The sequence below is a fragment of the Chanodichthys erythropterus genome, chromosome 17, assembly GCF_024489055.1.
Source record: "Chanodichthys erythropterus isolate Z2021 chromosome 17, ASM2448905v1, whole genome shotgun sequence".
Lineage (NCBI taxonomy): Eukaryota > Metazoa > Chordata > Actinopteri > Cypriniformes > Xenocyprididae > Chanodichthys > Chanodichthys erythropterus.
In genome coordinates this window covers 12,294,277-12,313,537 of record NC_090237.1, presented here as the reverse complement: position 1 = coordinate 12,313,537, position 19,261 = coordinate 12,294,277, and the positions used below count along the sequence as shown (strand labels likewise).

General features: G+C 37.2%; 1 protein-coding gene across 1 annotated transcript in view; it reads left to right on the top strand.

Moving 5' to 3' along the window:
• tyw1 (tRNA-yW synthesizing protein 1 homolog (S. cerevisiae)) overlaps positions 1-17,926 on the top strand; it is a 76,272-nt gene extending 58,346 nt beyond the window's left edge. Inside the window, exons 15-16 of the mRNA XM_067365876.1 lie at positions 7,949-8,116; positions 16,244-17,926. Of these exons, the coding sequence (XP_067221977.1) occupies positions 7,949-8,116; positions 16,244-16,465 (390 nt within the window). The 3' untranslated portion in view covers positions 16,466-17,926. The remainder of the gene's footprint in view (positions 1-7,948; positions 8,117-16,243) is intronic.
• The last annotated feature ends 1,335 nt before the right edge of the window (positions 17,927-19,261 follow it).

The window sequence follows — 19,261 nt, the reverse complement described above, 5'->3', positions numbered from 1 at the left end:
CGGCTTTACTGAGGAAATGCGCGTGAGAAAAGCATGCGATTAATCGTGCAGCCCTAATATGCACAGATTTGTCTGTGAAATCTCTGTAAAAAAAGTTTTAATGTCTTATAAATGTGTTGAGGTGAAATTTTATATATATACATTGTTGGGGTAACGTATTACAAGTAACCAGAGTTATGTAATCAGATTACTTTTTTCTAGTAACTAGTAAAGTAACACATTACTTGTGAATTTACAACAAAATATCTGAGTTTTTCTATTTTTTTTATATTTGACCTGCGCCCTCTGCAGGCGTGAATTTGTGTGTGTAATATATATAATATAATATATATATATATATATATATATTATATTTTTTATATATATAAATAAATTTTCCCCCTATTGCCATGGGAACCTTGTGAAGTGACGTAATTACGCGACGTGAACATCATCTGCAAACCATGAAACCATGATGAAGCACACAAATCATTCTCATTTGCCAATAAAAACAAGCGCAAAAGACCGCGCAAAGCAGTTTCCCGGTGTGTTACATGATGGTGTGGGCAAAATATTTTGCACTCCGTGCAACTCAGTGTTGACGCTGGAAAACCACTTTCACTTTGCCACCGCCAAGGAAAAGCAGCAGCGGAAGCAGGCAGGAAGAAGCACACATTTTTAAAAATATTTTATTTATTCATTTTTATAGAAGTTGTTGGATATTAATAATAATACGTTTATTTTATATAGCGCATTTCTACAAACTCATATTCCTTTTGTAAAGCTACAGAACTTGTTTGACTCAATGTTAAGTTTGAGCCATGTGTTAATTAAGGTCTGAAATAAAACAGATTGAGAACTTAAATATTCTGTGATTTAGTATGCTTGCTTATCATAGGAAGTAATAGGAAATTACTCTTTACATTAAAGTAGTAGCCTAGTGAGAACAGGGTGTTGGGGGAATCACCTTTTATTTTTTTTAGTTTTTCATCAAACCACAGTTTTTGCAAGTTCCCGCAATTTCATCGCATAAAATTGCAAAAATATCCCGCATTTTCCATCGCATTTTTTAACAAAACGTGCCGCATAATCAAGCATTTTAGCCCGCAACAATCACAAAAAAATCCCGCGTTTTTCTGGAGGGACTGAGATTACATACACACACATACACAGCCACACAGTGTTGGGGAAAGTTACTTTTGCAAATTCACGCCTGTAGAGGGCGCAGGTCAAACAAACAATCCTTACAGTTGTGCTGCCATTCTGGAATACAAAAGAATAGAATGCAGGAGTTGTAGTAAATGAGTAAAATGTAATGCGTGTTCACATTTAGTCTAGAATAACCATTAGATTTACGCAGCGCACACAACACCTCTGCATTCACGACTTCTCTCAACGTAGGAACAGGAGAGCTGTCAGTCAATAAATGAAAAAACAAAGTAACTTGAGTTACTTGTTAGAAAAAGTAACTTCGATATTTTGTTGTAAATTCACAAGTAATGCGTTACTTTACTAATTACTAGAAAAAAGTAATCTAATTACATAACTCGGGGTACTTGTAATACGTGTATATATATATATATATAAATAAATAAATATAGGCTATATATACACACACACACACACTGTAAAAGAGTAAGAAAAGGTGTGTTATAGCTCAAGCTGAAGTTTCATAAAGATGTGGATTCGCTTATGCAGAGCTGGCCAATCCGAGGTCTCTAATCTGGGTCTGTATTGAAGGTGTTTGAACTTGTTTTGATTATAGCATTGCTCAAGGATCTTGCAGGCTAGAGTGCGTCTATAGAGAGACGCTCCATGCTTACTGAGAGCAACGAAAGGAAAGGGTATGCGGAAAGCGGCTTATATATGTTTTATGCAAATTACTAACCTCTGGCATGCCGTCACTCATTTAGAATACTCAAAAGTCATTCACTTTCGAATAAGGTTGAGTTCTCCTGTGCCTGTAAATATGAATAATTCACTCAATTATTAGTGACTGAGACCCAGTGTTTTTAAAGTTTAACTTTAAGTATGCATCAAAAGATGGCAAAGCTGATCTGAATGATAAATGTATTGGTGAAATAAATTGATTATAAATTCTAAAAAAAAATAGGGATGTCCCGATCACGTTTTTTTGCCCTCTAGACCGAGTCATTTGATTTTGAGTATCTACCGATACCGAGTCCCGATCCGATACTTCTATAATACATGAAAAAGAATAAAGAATAGCGAAAAAACATATCCAGGAACAGTGCTTTTCGGGTTTTTCAGGTATCTAACAGTCGTTTTCAGGTACAGAAAATGGATAAAGTAATCAAATATAAATTATCACTGCATATTATCTTTACTGTATAAAATAAAGATTAATCATTATTGAAGTTACAAACACTATTCAGTCAAGAGCAGTAAGTGATTTCTTTATTTGATTTAACATTAAAAACAGGCAGCAGGAATATTTTTTCTCCCTTTAAGACATGCACGATCCAGTAGATACTGTTCCACATGCGCTGTCTTTCTCGACTATACGTTCACTTAAGACATAACTGACTATGTTTGCTAGGATACTCGCAAAGATGGGCATTTTGAAATAATTTTTGTATGAATTTGTCCGCTAAAGCGCAAGACGTGAAAGAGAACTCAGTATTTGCGCGCCGACTGGAATAAGCGTGTGCGTGCTTCGGATGAGCGCACACAAATCTTCTCACAGCGCGTGCGAGTTCTTGTTCGCGTCTTGTTCTTGAAGGTTTAAATCAGCCAGGCTGAGTTAGCTTAAACACAGATAGCAACGTGTGCTGTTCAGGTCTCGCCTGTATCAACACCCGGGTAATGACTGGACATGAGAACGGTTTACAAAGAGTGACTGTTTTGTCCACGCTTTTTGATTATCGTTGTTGTAACGTTTTGCGCATCCATCCACTGAAACATACATTATCTGAACTCTATCTGTCTGTTTTCCACGTTGCTATTTTAAACAAACTATACGGTACTGTTCGATATTTTTTTATTTATTTATTTATTTATTTTTTTACCGTGAACCGTTGCACCCCTAATACATATATATCCGAGTCCTGATCGGGAGGTAACGTCCGATTCCGATCGAATCTGAAACCACGTGATCGGGCCCGATTTCCAATCACATGATCGGATCTGGACATCCCTAAAAAAAAAAATGTCTGAAATGGTACCGATATATATTGTGCATTGCATCCCTAATAAAATGTAATGATACAGTTTGGATTTGTAGTTGATGGCCTCCATGTGTAACGCAGAGTCTGTCCTGTTCCTTCCTCCGGTGCTGAGGAATCATCCTCTTTAGGCAGTTATTGATCAAACCATTATTCCTGCACAGTTAGAGCATCTTAGAGGTGTTAGTCCTGACACAAAGATGGACAGTCTGCACTGGGCTCCCAAATGATCTCCACCTTAGTTATTCAAAAGGTTGGACATTTGAGGACACTAAATTATTGGACGACACTCTTAAGAGTATTATTCATCTACCTCTAAACCCACGTGCAGTTAAATTATTTTTCATAGCGCCTTTATCAGTTCAACTTTAATAAGTCAACCAAATGTTTATACACTGATAGAGTCAGATTGTTAGTTCGTGACAGGAAATCTGTAGCATTGTTAGTTGGCATAGATGGGCTGAAGAAATGCCCTCATTTTCCTCGCCTCATTGATTTATCAAGGCATTTCTGTAGGTAACCATTATTCTCTATGGCTACAGAGCGGCCAGATAAGAACTGGGCTCATTAATTCTGTACCAGACCCCGAATATCAGCTTTGGACATCAGCCACAGCCCAGAAGGCAGGGATGAGGAAAGCAAGAAACCTGTCCTTTCATTTCCTCTGTTTTCTCTGTCCTCAGAGAGGAATGAATTGCACTGGGATGCTAATAGAGCCATAATGCATTAGAATACTTATCTGCTCATAGTCATACCTGTAAAGAGATATAGTGCATTAATACACATGGAAAACAACCAATTTGATTTGTTATTGCATTTTACTCTTTAAATGTGAGCCATGATTATGTGAGTATTATAGTGTATTATAAGTCTGCAGTTATTTGTGAAAAGATGGCATTGTGAAGAGAGAGAAACCGATGATCAGCCTGATTAATTATTAAACTTTAAATATTAAAAATGATTTTTATTTTTAATGTGTAGCTTAATTAGACACAAGACAAAATGTAAAAAACAGATTGCAAATCAACTTTGCATATGTATACTAGAAAAGAAATATAATATTAACAACAATTTTAATTAATCTAATTTCAAATTATAGAGAACTGATTAAAGTTCAGTTCTGAATATTAATTATTTGACAATTGCACTTGAAAAATCTGTATCAAATATGAAAAAACAGTATTGTGCATAATCTTTCATTATGAATATCTTTATAATTATACTTATGTACATAATTATAAGCCATTAGCTTCAGGTAAAAGAAAGCTGTGAGAAATTCTGTATGAATAATTTGCTTACATAATGCCTCTTGTGATTATTGTTTAATGTATTATTGCACTCAGTATTCACATTATTTAGAAATAATATACTTTTAACTTCCATTATTTTGTTTTGTTTGTGTACCATTTAAGCCATTGATGCATTGTTTACAGTTATGATGTATCTGATATCTTTCATATGATGTCTCTTTCTTTTTCGATTCTCTCAGTCTCAATGCATTGGAGATGTTCATCTATCGATTGTGCAGCGTAATAGAGTGCTAACAGCTTCTAGTGATGAAGACCGAAATAAGATAAAGCCTCACAGAATGGGTTTTCACTCGATCACAGAATGAGTAATGTCTTTTCAACAGCACAGCTACTCCTACACACAAGCAGACCCATGAACTGATGGTGGCCATGCTACAAATGAGTTCATTTGCATCCAGTGGTGTGTCGTCACTTGTTTGGTTGCAAAGGCTTATTAATGACCACTTTTCATAGTGTGTGAAGGTTCAAAAAGAGTACGTGACCTGACTTGACACCAATTTGTTTCAGTATCCAGTCAGACATCAGAGTTCAAAATGACAGAAATCGTAGTATGAATGTAAACTGAATTTTCATTCCCAGCATGTGGTACATGCAGCCTTCATAGCCTGTTTGTCCTGATTACAGCAACATCTATGAGGTGTGACGTAAATGCTGTCCTCTCGTGTGTGTGTGTGTGTGTGTGTGTGTGTGTGTGTGTGTGTGGGTGTTGAATGAGATGATCTGGTCGTCTCAGTCTCCATCATCCTTAGAAAAACCAAATCAGCCTCCACGCGCCACTGTGTCTTTGGGCTGTGTGTGCGCTGATATGATTCAGAGTGTTTTTTGTGTCCCTTTTTTGAAAGAGGCACAGTTAAATCTAAAAGCGAGTCAGGCCAATATCGGCTGTATTTGAAAAAGCATGTTTGTGAAAAGTACAAGAGGCAGTGCGTTACAGTGATTTTACCACGGCTGAGTGGTCTTACATGTAACCCAAAGTGGAGAACCTAAAACTCATTTGATTATGGTAAAATTACTGTAGCTTATGACTTTGAACAATTTATTGATTTTATTAAACATCTGCATCATCAATACACAAAAAAAAAAGTGTAGAATATTTTCACGTTATGGCTGAAAACGGATGAATGGCTAACATTTAAATATACTGTTTTGTCTAAATATATTAAAATTAAAATAATGTCACTCAGCATTTACACTGGACACAATTTTGACATCAATACCATGGGAAAAACTGGCATATAGATATCTTTAATATTATCTCATAATTTGACACTCTGCTGTCACTTTAAGACCTGACACACAGACAAATGTATTTTCTTTCTCAACCGTTTAGCTTCACTCATCCCTTTGATGCGTACAATCACACCGGTGTGATTAAAACGTTCAGCGCATCACGTGATCAACTGTCAAATTCAAATGTGCGTGCGCGCTTTGGCTGGCGCTAAACCAGAAACGGACACGCGCATCGCTTTTCATATATTACATATATGCAGTGTTTTCAACCGAATAATATTTATTTTAGGTTTCAGACAATTAAATACACATGACTACTAACAAAACAATATATTTAGAGTTCGTAAAATACCCAACGATGTCTATAGAAGTGGAAATAACAACCCTTTCCATTATAATTAGACGACATGTTTTATTCATATCAGATACACATTGTGAAAGTGACTTTAAAGCTTACTCTATTCTTCCCTAGTTCACCGACTCACTTACTTTCATGTTTTTTTTCCGGAGAAGTGGATGAATTCACGTGTTGTAAATCCAACAGATCCGATTCTCTGTGTGAGCGCATAGCTCATCTAACGTGATTGTTATAAAGGTGTTCAAACAGCAAAACACATCCACTTTTACAAATATGGCAATCTGAATATCAGATTTCATGCTATAGTTAACAAATTTGTGAATATTTTGAATAAAAAAGGAAAAATTAAATAAAAGCAGATCATTAGTCATACATCGCTGTGGTGTGTCACGTAACGAGCAATGATGCGTCACCATGGAAACAAAGTGATACATTCTAAATAACGGTTGCTTTAAAAAAACTCACGCTTGGGGGATTTAAAGGTGCCATCGAACATTTTTTTTTACAAGATGTAATATGAGTCTAAGGTGTCCCCTGAATGTGTCTGTGAAGTTGCAGCTCAAATTACCCCATAGATTTTTTTTAATACATTTTAACTGCCTATTTTGAGGCATAATTAGAAATGCGCCGATTCAGGCTGCGGCCCCTTTAATTGCTCGCGTTCTCCGCCCCTTCCAGAGCTCTCGACTCTATCACTGCATAAACAAAGTTCACACAGCTAATATAACCCTCAAAATGGATCTTTACAAAGTGTTTGTCATGCAGCATGTCTAATCGCGTAAGTATGGTATTTATTTGGATGTTTAAATTTTTGATTCTGAATGAGTTTGAGGCTATGCTCCGTGGCTAACGGCTAATGCTACACTGTTGGAGAGATTTATATAGAATGAAGTTGTGTTTATTAATTATACAGACTGCAAGTGTTTAATAATGAAAATAGCGACAGCTCTTGTCTCCGTGAATACAGTAAGAAACTATGGTAACTTTAACCACATTAAACAGTACATTAGCAACATGCTAACGAAACATTTAGAAAGACAATTTACAAATATCACTAAAAATATCATGATTTCATGGATCATGTCGGTTATTATCGCTCCATCTGCCATTTTTCGCTGTTGTTCTTGCTTGCTTACCTAGTCTGATGATTCAGCTCTGCACAGATCCAGACGTTAATACTGGCTACCCTTGTCTAATGCCTCAATCATGGGCTGGCATATGCAAATATTGGGGGCGTATATATTAATGATCCCGACTGTTACGTAACAGTCGGTGTTATGTTGAGATTCACCTGTTCTTCGGAGGTCTTTTAAACAAATGAGAGTTATATAAGGAGGAGGAAACAATGGAGTTTGAGACTCACTGTATGTCATTTCCATGTACTGAACTCTTGTTATTCAACTATGCCGAGGTGAGTTCAATTTTCACTTCGATGGCACCTTTAAACTTATTTGCGAAAGGGTTAAAACATAACTGACTGTTTATGTGAATACTCACCAAGACCACCATTTTGATATTATTTTGTTTATTTGACTGTTTAAGCACATTATGCATCGAAAAAGAACTCAATTTTTCCACTGAGAGGCAGCTTTATCTGCGTGCACTTTGAGTGCAAGCACAAAATCTGCGGGAATGAGTACAATTTTGCGCAATACGCACAATCCCATGCCAAAATTCAAGCCTTGTCACCAACAATATTCATTCGGAGCAAAGGAAACTAGTGAGTGAGGGGAGGCGGGTTTGTGTGTTGAAGAGATAAGGGCGAGAAAGTGCAGCTGGTAGAATTGAATCTATTTTATGTTGATACTTTTTATCATGCAATTTTTTCTAACTTTTGCATGCCATTTAATATCTTCATCCCTCTTGTCTTTTTACCCTTCGTCCAGGGAGTGACGTACTGTGGCGAGAGCTCAGCCAGTAGCCTGACCATGGCCAACGTACCCTGGCACGAGGAGGTCATCTATTTCGTGCAGCAGCTGGCCAACCTGCTCCCAGATTATGAAATTGCCTGCGAACACGAGCACTCCAATTGTCTGTTACTTGCACACCACAAGGTAACCCTTCACAGGCACGCTTGGCACAAAGCTGCTGTTCTTCTCCTGCAGAGTTTCGTCATGTTTGTACTGTAATTTCTCTTTCCGACCACTTAAAGGTGTAACAAATAAAGATGCTGCTTCCATTTCTGTAAATGTCATTGAAAAGAAAGTGTTGATATGGGCACTTGCATTAAACTGCCATTCAGGTGAAGGGTTAAACCTTCCTTCCTGTGTTTTTATGCTGTCTCCTGACACAGCGCTAGTCATTCTTGCAGCCGCTCTTGTTTTACATTTGTTTCTTGTGACAGCTTCTCTAATGGTTTGCGTGGGCAGTGAGCCCTTACCAGCACTCTTCTCTCACAAACAAAAAACATATTTATGTGCAAGTGTTATATGGTGCTTCAATATCCTTTTATGATTTGCTATTTGTATTCTGAAATCAAGTACCATAAATGTATGCATGTGATTCTGTGGTGAATATTTCTGTTATAAACTTCACACACACAGTGGATGGTTTCCCTTACTAAGGGCACAAAGCCTTCTGTTTTTCCTGTTTAAAAAACATCTTAAACCAGTCTTTTCAGATGTTTGCTGGTTTTAGAGGGGTTTTGGCCACTTGTGAGCCAGCCAAGCTGGGAAAAGCCATCTGGTCAACTGAAGACTTGCTTAGCCTGATTTCTCCCAAGGTTTTTGCCACCTGATGTCACCTGTCGCCTTTGGCTTGCTTAGTTGGGGACACTTGACATTTGACTTGACATTTGATATTCAACAGTATTCTTGACATTTATTCAACAGTGCTTTGATCTGCCTGCATTGACACTATTCTTTAAGAGCTGCTGTGCAGCCAAATTATATACCAGTTATCACTGTAAAGCTGCTTTGACACAATCTGCATTGTAAAAAGCACTATATAAATAAAGGTGACTTAATTTAGCCTGACTGGGAGACCAGCTTAAACCATCTAAGACTGGCAAACCATCTAAGTTTGGTTTAAAGGGATAGTTCACCCAAAAATGAAAATTCTCTCATCATTTACTCACCCTCATATCATCCTAATGTGTATGACTTTTTTTCTTTCTGTGGAACAAAGATGATATTGTGAAAAATGTTTTAGCTGCTTTTGTCCAAATAATGAAAGTCAATGGGGTCCAAACCTTTACACTCTAAAAAATGACTATAGGAAGTAAATTAAAGCATGTAAATCAGGGTTAAACAAGGATTTAATCCATACAACTTGACTTCTGAAGAAACACTATCACTTTGGATAATAAACAGATCGAAATTCAACCCTTTCACTTTATTCACAAATAAAAGAATCTTCACACATATACGCAAACTTCATCAAATATGGGTGTGTTACTTTTTAATAATAAGTGGGAACAAGTCATTTACACTGGTATTTCTGTATTTTAATTTGGATTTGAAAAGCATCTTTTGCTTCGTATTTTACCCAGTTAACTCCATATTGTGCTTTGAAACACCCAAAATGTATTGAACAATTCTGGCTTTTTTCTAAATGGCTTTTTCTCACAATTGCATGTGAGAGATAAACTTGAAATTCTGAGAAAAGTCTTGTAATTCTGACTTTATAACACATAATTGAGACTCTGTCTTGCAATTCTGAGAAAAAAAGTAAGGATTGTGAGATGAAAAACTCCTAATTACCTTTTGTATTTTTTATTCCATGGCAGAAACAAGCTTCCATAAATACTGCAACAGACTTCTCTTGTTTTTCCATTTCCATTCTGTTTACTTCCTTTTGTTGGACATCTTCCTCATTTGCTATCTTGATTTCCAAATAATCCCATTAGTTCATTCAGCTTCCTTACTCATCCCAGGCACGGAGAGCTCTTTTATGTGCAAGGGACTGTAATTATATTTGTTCACCTGTTTACATCCTTTAAAACCCCTCCATTCACTTCCTGTCTCATGATGCACCATGATAGCTATAAATGAGCTGCAGTAGTGGAGAGCCATAGTCAGTGTACGTGTCCACACAGGCATGAGAAGGTGCTCGTTCCTCCACTGCCTTGTGATCAGCTGTTTGAAAAGAAGGCAAAGGTGTTTGTTGGTGGGCAGCCGAGAAGGCTGGATGCGAGACTTATGAGGGTAATGCCCCAATACAGTGATAACAGCAACAAAAGACTAATGAAGGACTTTGTTTTCTTAGGCGTGTGATTTGTTGGATGAAGATTATGGCCGTACGGGACAGCACTTCAGCCTCCTCATGGCATTATGAGCCAATTATATTATGGGTAGAATGTGCATGATTCATTGGGGAAGATGCTCCCATAAATATGCTCCAATAAATTTTACAGTTCTGTTCATCCTACTTAAAGGATTAGTTCACTTTCAAATGAAAATTAGCCCAAGCTTTACTCTCTCTTAAGCCATCCTAGCTGTATATGACTTTCTGATGAACACAATCTGAGATATATTAATATACAGACACCTCCGAGCTTTATAATGGCAGTGAGCAGTATCAACGAGTATGAGCTGAATAAAGTGCCTCCATCCACATCCCTCCATCATAAACATACTCCACACGGCTCCGGGAGTTAATAAAGGCCTTCTGAAGCAAAGCGATGCATTTGTGTAAAAAAAAAAAATGTAATAAAAAAATCCATATTTAACAAGTTATAGAGTAAAATATCTAGCTTCCACCAGACCACCTTCCATATTCAAAGTGCGAAAAAAACGGAACTGGCGTCGCGTCAGTTAAGCTGTTTCCGTAAGTTGAATAGGGAAGGCATAGGACGTAGCATAAACTTTTTGAACTGTGAGTTTTACACTTTCTTCGTAAGTAGAAAACTGAAGGTGGTCTGGCAGAAGCTAGATATTTTACTTCATAACTTGTTAAATATGGATTTTTTTTTTTTTTTTTTTTTACACAAATGCATTGCTTTGCTTTTGGAGGCCTTTATTAACCCCCCGGAGCCATGTGGAGCACGTTTATGATGGATTGATGTGGATGGAGGCACTTTCTTCAGCTCATACTCATTGATCCCGCTCACTGCCATTATAAAGCTCAGATGCGTCAGAATATTTATTATATATATATATATATATATATATATATATATATATATATATATATATATATATATATATATATATATATATATATATATATATATATAGATATATATATATAGATATAGATATATATATATAGATATAGATATATATATATATAGATATATAGATATATAGATATAGATATATATAGATATAGATATAGATATAGATATATATAGATATAGATAGATATAGATATATATAGATATAGATATATATAGATATATATAGATATATATATATATATATATATTTCTATATATTTATATATATATATATATAGATATTATATATATATTTATATTTATTATCTCCGATTGTGTTCATCAGAAAGAAGAAAGTCATAAACGCCTATGATTGCTTGAGGGTGAGTAAAGCTTGGGGTAATTTTCGTTTGAAAGTGAACTAATGCTTTAATGTTAGGGTGTAATATGAAAACTTTAAAAGCAAACGTCCATTTTTTCCAAATTCTTATCACTTTTTTGCCATCTTTAGCTATTACACTGTTCTGCTTCTGAAATTCAAATGATGCCGTGATAAAGCCAGTCCCCAGCACTGAGCTGCTTTGCCTTCCTCTGGAAGGTTTTTGTCCCTGCCTTATGCATTTTAAAGAGCTCTCTTTGCATTGCCTCTGACAGACATCTGAATGAAAAGGCATTGAATTTGATGTGAAAATTCATTCCTCACCACGTTACCACAGACCACACAGGGACTCTCTCTCACCCTCTTTTCGGCTTGGCCATGACTCACAAGGGTGCTAAAAAGGACCATTGTTCCTGTAATAAGAAGCCATTTTTCACATTAGACCTTGGAAGGCCATGCAGTATTTCATTGCATTGACTTTGTTTAGCTGCCGCATTCGTTTTTTTTTTTTTTTTTCCTTTTTTTTTCCAGGGTTGCAAACATTCACCCTTTATCCGCGTTGTTATTGATGAGGTAAGACCCTCTGAATGAATTTACAGCTCTTCCCTGTGTGGAGGTGACAGCTTATATTCTCATAAAGTTGTCCTCATAAAGCCCGTCCTCTCTCTCCATGTTCTGAACTAATTCCCTTGAGCTCAACTTTCTATGGGAAGGAAATCAAAAGCATGTAACGCTGGGTTAAACAAGGATTTAAATCCATCAGGTGTTTTGCAGGTAACTTGATTTTCTTAAATGTGGGTGGCCCATGCAAAACACTCTAACACACTACACAGATGCTGCTACTGTAGGTCATTTCTAAGGTGTTTTGGGTGATTTTTGTGTGGTTACTTAATGGCCCGGATCAAAAGAGTTGTGTGATATTCAGGACAGTAGATATGGTTCAAATCCCTCTTTCAGTGTAAGTCTTTGCCCTTTAGTAATAGTAAAAGTAATAGCACATCTCTCCTCAGCAAGCAGAACCGTATATCATTCATGCCCATAACACAACTGTGCAGGGCAAGTTATTTAAGTTAAGATTAGTACTTACGGACTTGGTTTCACAAACAGGGCTTAGATTAAGACAGGATTAGGCATTATTTTAAGAGATGTCCGTGCAAGTTCCTTTCAGTTAAAATGGCTCAAACATGCATTTTTTTCTAAGACTAGGCTTAAGACTTGTCTGTGAAACCGGGGGATGCTGTACTTTCAGCCCTGAGTTTGTGCAATAGTAAGAGAGCTGCTTACCTTGACAGGCACCACTAATAAGAGATGTAGCCTTGAAGCTTATTGCATTTTTCAAAAGCCTTAGCTGGCCTTATGAACATTCATTAAATCATAAACAAGATTAGCCATTTAAACTTTAGAATCCCAGTGTTCTCACAGTAACTACACCAGACTGTAGAAACCCCACAGCACACCAAACAGAACAGACCATCAATTTTGGGGGATGTTTATAGTGTTTAGGGAATGAAAGAGGGGCTGCAATCTGTGTTGGGTGATGTGGCATCCCAAAACCCCATTTGCATTATGGCTTCATATGCTTAGTGCTGCCTGTTAGCTGCACAGAAGCAATTTTATAAATGAATGGAACCTTAAAGTGCACTCTCTCAATGATGTGGCCATCTGTTGGTGTGGCAGATGTGGGTAATGTTGCTCTCAGAAAATAAAAGGGCTGCCACTTTGCCACTCTCTTATATGGCATCTAAAGTTCAGTATTCCTGCCTATTTTCATCTTGGACGGTGTTGAGGAAGCTACTTTGAAACTATAGCTTGCCAAACTAGAAGTTCATAATTTATCGTTTACTACTCTATGGGATATCAGTTTGGGCTACATCATATTATTAATTCCTATATTAGTTATATGGGTTATCAGCTGTTGTTTATCATATTTTTAGCTCATCTCAAGCTGAATATCCATTACAAAGACCCGTTCACACCAAGGACGAAAACTATAACAATAAAGATGTAGTTCTAAAAATCATTTTAAATATTAAAGAATAGCAGTGTCCACACCACAGCTATAACTATAATGATATATAGAGGAACAACATAATTGGGATCACGTTCAGAATTTTTTTTTTTTTTTTTTTTTTCAGCTGTTGAACGATAACACAGACAGCCAATCAGAATACATTCTAATTTAAAGGCCCACGCATTGAAAATGGCAGACGTCATTGCGTTAAGAAGTTAATCGCGGAGTTAATCCCACAAAATCCACCACTGTTTGACAGAAGTCAAACCCCTTATTCGAGGATACTTTAAAGAAAATGGGTATATGGAAAACAATCGGCCTTACCCTCGGAATAAATGGTGAGTATTAATGAGGAGATCATTATATCAGGATAGCAAACAGTGTAACAGTTATTTGTTCCAGCATATCCAGTGCTAGTTTCGGCAACATTGTCTTGCTTCCTTTGAAGTTGCGGTGAAAATGACTGAGTGTTGTTTTTATTCCACTATATTGACTGTCTGCTAAATTCACTGTTATGCTGCCTTCACGTGCTCTCGGAATTATCATAAATATGAGTTTTCTAGGTAAAAATTGCACATGAATGCCCTTCCATTTCGAAACTTAAATGCGATATGCTCGTAATCATGACGTTTAGAAATGGGAATTATCAAATTTCTGATAGCACATGAAGGCAGCATTAGATTAGATCTATTACACTAGCTAGATTCACTCGAAACATAGCATGCTGAGGATATCTGCTGGTTGAAGTAGTGTAAATGCAAAAAAAAAAAAAAAAAAAAAAAAATACAATACACTTTGAAACCGCAGCTCACAAGCTTAGAATAAACAGACCGTTATCGTTCGATGGTGTGGACTCAAATATAGTTAACGTTCTTGGTGTAATCGGGCCATTATACTGCACATTAAATTGTTGTGGTGCCTAAATACACATTTAAAATGATTTGTGTTTCGGTGATTTAAATTATTGCCCAGTCAGCTTGCAAAGTGTAAACAACCTTGTAGCAATGCTATTTTTAGTTAGCAGTTACTAACAGTAGTGTCCTAATGTGAGTAATATAGAAGAACACTAAGCCGAACCACATGTGTGTAAGAATGACAATGAGGGGAAGACATCTTAAAAGTGGTCTGGATATATCTGTGGCCTTTTCCGGAGTTGGATCCCATGGGAGCCTTCATCTTCTGACTGCTGAGTATTTGTGAAGGAAGCTATGGAGTGATTCACCTCAGCAAATTACTCTGTAATGAAAACATGCAGCTGAGGAAGAAGGTTCCCCAGAGGATGAACACAGCTTAAGGCTTTACAGACTGACTGTAGACTGAGATAGCATTTGAGGCTGTCTCTAGGAAGCTTCAGGAAAGCAGCTAAACAGAGATATGACACAAGGACAATTAATCTCATACTTGGCACTGTGGTAAGAGGAGGTGGTGGCCTTGAAATTTTCAGTAGTGGAAAGGTATGCTTGCTTCTCAGTTGTGGTGCATGTAACCAGGATGAGGCAGCAGGTAGCTTCCAGCAACTTTGACAACGGTTGTCATCAAGAGAGCCTGCTCTGGTCTGATCCACTCTTGACAGCTTTGTTAGCTGTTGGACATCTTCCTTTTCTGCAGTCGAAAGGACAGTTTCTCTCTCTGGATATGTGCAGTGAGGCAAGCAGAAAATACTTTGCAACAGCCAAGACTGCTTATTCCGTGTCTTTTCTTGTTCGACTGATCTGGTTCCTCAAGTCTCAACTAGAAAGCATGTTTCCCTTGAAAGAGTTATACTCACTTTCAAGACTTGTCTTTTTCTCCTAAATGCTTTTACCTCAACCCTAGCCTCTAGCAAACCAATCAGGAACCTCTGCAATGTCCTCAGAGCAAAATATACTACACCTAAATCGATTTTGTGGCAATGAGGTCTTAGAAAGCAAGGGCATGTCGAGAGATGGGAGGAACAGGAGTCTGGTGCCTATAGCTGATTGCATCACCATGCTGAGCATGGATCACAGTAAAGCATCTCATCAGTGCAGTGTGAAATGTAATCAGTGCAGCTCCCCACTAGGACTCTTTATGCCTGTGTGTTGGAGAATGGTTCAGAGGCACTGATGGAAATTGATTAAATGTGTAGGGTTGGAAAACAAGCAGAAGTAAGCTGTGCCTACACTCTCATATAGAACCAAAGCTTGTCCAACCTAAGTCAAGATTGGGGCGAGATTGATTGAAACAGAATGTTTGTGCTGAAGGACTGGCCCAAGACCATGTCTTGCATTTCAACTCAATGAAACTACTTCACCAGTCACAGACCGCACCTAAAATGGCACTCTTGATAAGGACAATGCAGCACTGTCCTGAAGATTGTAGGTTGTCCCATTTGATATCTCGTGATTCTGAAGTGTGCTAAAGAGTGCGAGGACTTCAAGAACTGTCATTTGGTATAGAACTACAAAAATCTTTCAACTGAAATAGTCATGGTCCGAAACCTACTTCCTTTGCCCTCTTCCTCTGATTCACTCCTATCTTGGTGTTTGGTAGCAATTATTTGCGCAGTTGGCAATGTGTATGCTCTGAAAACACACATCATGAATCATTAGTCAAAGTGAACACGAGTGAGCAGGGAGACTCAGTCCAATCTTCACCTGTGTATCTGTTTGTGTGTTGCTCATCACAGTACTCTATGTCCTCTTTCTTACCTCTTTTCTTTCCTGTGTCTGCAGTTCAAAGTCGACGGGGAATGGTGGACGTGGATTGACTATGAGCGCTTCCAGGAGCTCATTCAAGAATACGAGGAGAGCGGGGGCACCAAGAGCTTCTCTGCAATGGACTACATGGCCAAAACCCCTAGCTGGGCCATATTTGGGGCCCGAGAGAGGGGATTTGATCCCTCGGACACACGCTTCCAGAGAAAGAATAAGACCAAAGATATCTCAGGGTGTTGATATTACTCTTGGCTTCCTACTTCAAGTCTGTAGAGGAATGTGTATTTTTTAATGTATGGAATAGATCACCTGATTGACTGCACCCAAGATTAAGACTTCTGATTTTTATTATTTTAGCCAAGGTTAACTTTTCGTTCCAAGACTTGCCTTAGGAATGAAATTCTTGTTAGCATAAAGTACACCCTTGCTGTACTTAAACTATTTTTCATGCCATTTTTTAATGAGTGTCAGCTTCTGTTTTTATTTGTGGTCATAGTAATAAAGAATTTCATTCCCAAGTCCTGTTCAGCTCTGCATCTAATAACTGTGGTAAGAATACAGAAAGAAGGACAGAACGGAAGAACCAGTGACTTCATACCACCTTAGGGTCCAAATTTTAGAGAGCACAAGAGGAAAGAACTGCAAAAGAAACATGACTATAGTTACCTTCGTTAATAACATGTCACCTCAAACTGTGATTTATGCGTTCTTTTAGACATTTAGAGGGCAGTTGAGTCAGATGGGACTTTGAATGGAGTGGTTCTTACAGGTCAGCTGATGCTGTTTGGAATCAGAACTGCCCCATAAATATCTCTTAAACAACCGCTCAAGTCGCTGAAATGTGAAATTGCAGTTCTTGCCTCTGCATCGTCTCTTGCTGTCCTCTACGTTTTGTCTTGGGTATTTCTACACAACTTTGACAAATGTCACTAGAGAATTTTTTGTATTTTGTCTTTCTTTGCCTCCTTTATCTTGAGAAATGTTAAAATGCAGTTGAGCAGTGTTGCCAGGTTTCACTATAGAAATAAGTAAACTGGTCTGAAAAAACAAGCTGAAATTAAACGACCCTGTCTGTAAAAGCAAGCCCAAAATAAGCGACCCCTGGTTTTGGGGGGTGGGGTTTGCAGACGGAACCAACCTGTGTGCCTTCAATTAACGGATGCACAGAACAACAGCTAAACTCTCTCTCATGCATGACATTCATGTGGGCAATTAAAGCAATCTTAAATTTAAGTAATTTCTAACTTTTACTACAAAAGCAGCTTGTAAAGATGCTGAATCCACTTCAGAATAAATAGTCTTAAAACAAGCAACTCTGACACAAATAACAGCACAATTTCAGTGGGAAAAGGGAGAGAGCATTCATTCAAACAGATTGGTAGACAGACATAACGATAAAGCTGTCATACGTTTTGTCCTACAAGTGCCTACTACTAACAAGCCCAAATAGGCAACTATGTTCTTGAAAAAACAAGCCCAAAGTCGCATATAATAAGTGGACTTGGCAACTCTGGTTGTGAACCTGCTGTTCGTCCTTTATAGGGTTACATTAATATTGTAAAATCACCCAAAATGTGTCTACAAACTGCATTAGTTATTCATGCACATACAGATGCGTTGCAAATCAATTTGAGTTTTGTTGTAGCTGCTATTATTAAAAATGTCTTTGTTGTTCTACAGGATTTTGAATGTTTTTGTAGAGAAGGGAATATGCTTAATGCTGAGTGAACTAGGTCACAGCCAGTTCCTGCGCTCTGCAACTGAATGAAGCTGAAATCTTTGGTCTTGTGTGAAGAAAAAGGAGCATAATATTAAGACCAGGCACAGAAGTCCCTGCTTTCTGTCCTTCTGTTCAAAGGAATGCTCCTTTCATCCGAAGTCAATGTGTTATTCCTACTGTATAGCTTTGATTTATAAAATATAATTGTGTCCATTGCTCAGAACTCTGACAATGGTATACTAAGGAATGAAATGGCAATGCTGCTGTTTGCTTTGTCAAAAAAAGAAAAGTTAAAATATACAGGTAAGAGAAACCGGTTAAATATAAATAAATAAATATATATATATATATTTGATTTTAAAAGTGTACAAAAACATAATGGAGATATAATTAATTTTGATGTTTTATTAAGTGTTAACAATTATATTATGTGGTTTTTATAATCAGTTAACATTGCTTTTGTTATGTTTTACAAGATGGACAAAGTTTGTCACCAAAAAAGTCATTCGGTTTAACCAAAATTTCGGTTTTACCGAATTACACTTTTGGAATACCAAATGACGATATTTTCGAACAATGCTAACAGGCTGATATCTAGCTAGCTAGTTAGCTTTCTAGTTAGCAAGCATATTTAGTATAAGTTTTTACTCATACCACCTTAGGGTCCAAATTTTAGAGCACAAGAGGAAAGAACTGCAAAAGAAAAATGACTATAGTTACCTTCGTTAATAACATGTCACCTCAAACTGTGATTTGTGCATTCTTTTAGACATTTAGAGGGCAGTTGAGTCAGATGGGACTTTGAATGGAGTGGTTCTTACAGGTCAGCTGATGCTGTTTGGAATCAGAACTGCCCCATAAATATCTCTTAAACAACCGCTCAAGTCGCTGAAATGTGAAATTGCAGTTCTTGCCTCTGCATCTTCTCTTGCTGTCCTCTACGTTTTGTCTTGGGTATTTGTACACAACTTTGACAAATGTCACTAGAGAATTTTTTATATTTTGTCTTTCTTTGCCTCCTTTATCTTGAGAAATGTTAAAATTAATACTGCTTTTGTCATGTTTTACAAGATGGACAAAGTTTGTCACCAAAAAAGTTTCGGTTTTACCGAATTACACTTTTGGTATACCAAATGACGATATTTTCGAACAATGCTAACAGGCTGATATCTAGCTAGTTAGCTTTCTAGCTAGCAAGCAAAAGGACAATTAACCATTTTATATTTAGTATAAGTTTTTAAAATATAACAACATTTTCCATGTTTTATAGCGGTTGTACCGAATGACCTGATGTTTTGGGACATGCGTATGAGCAA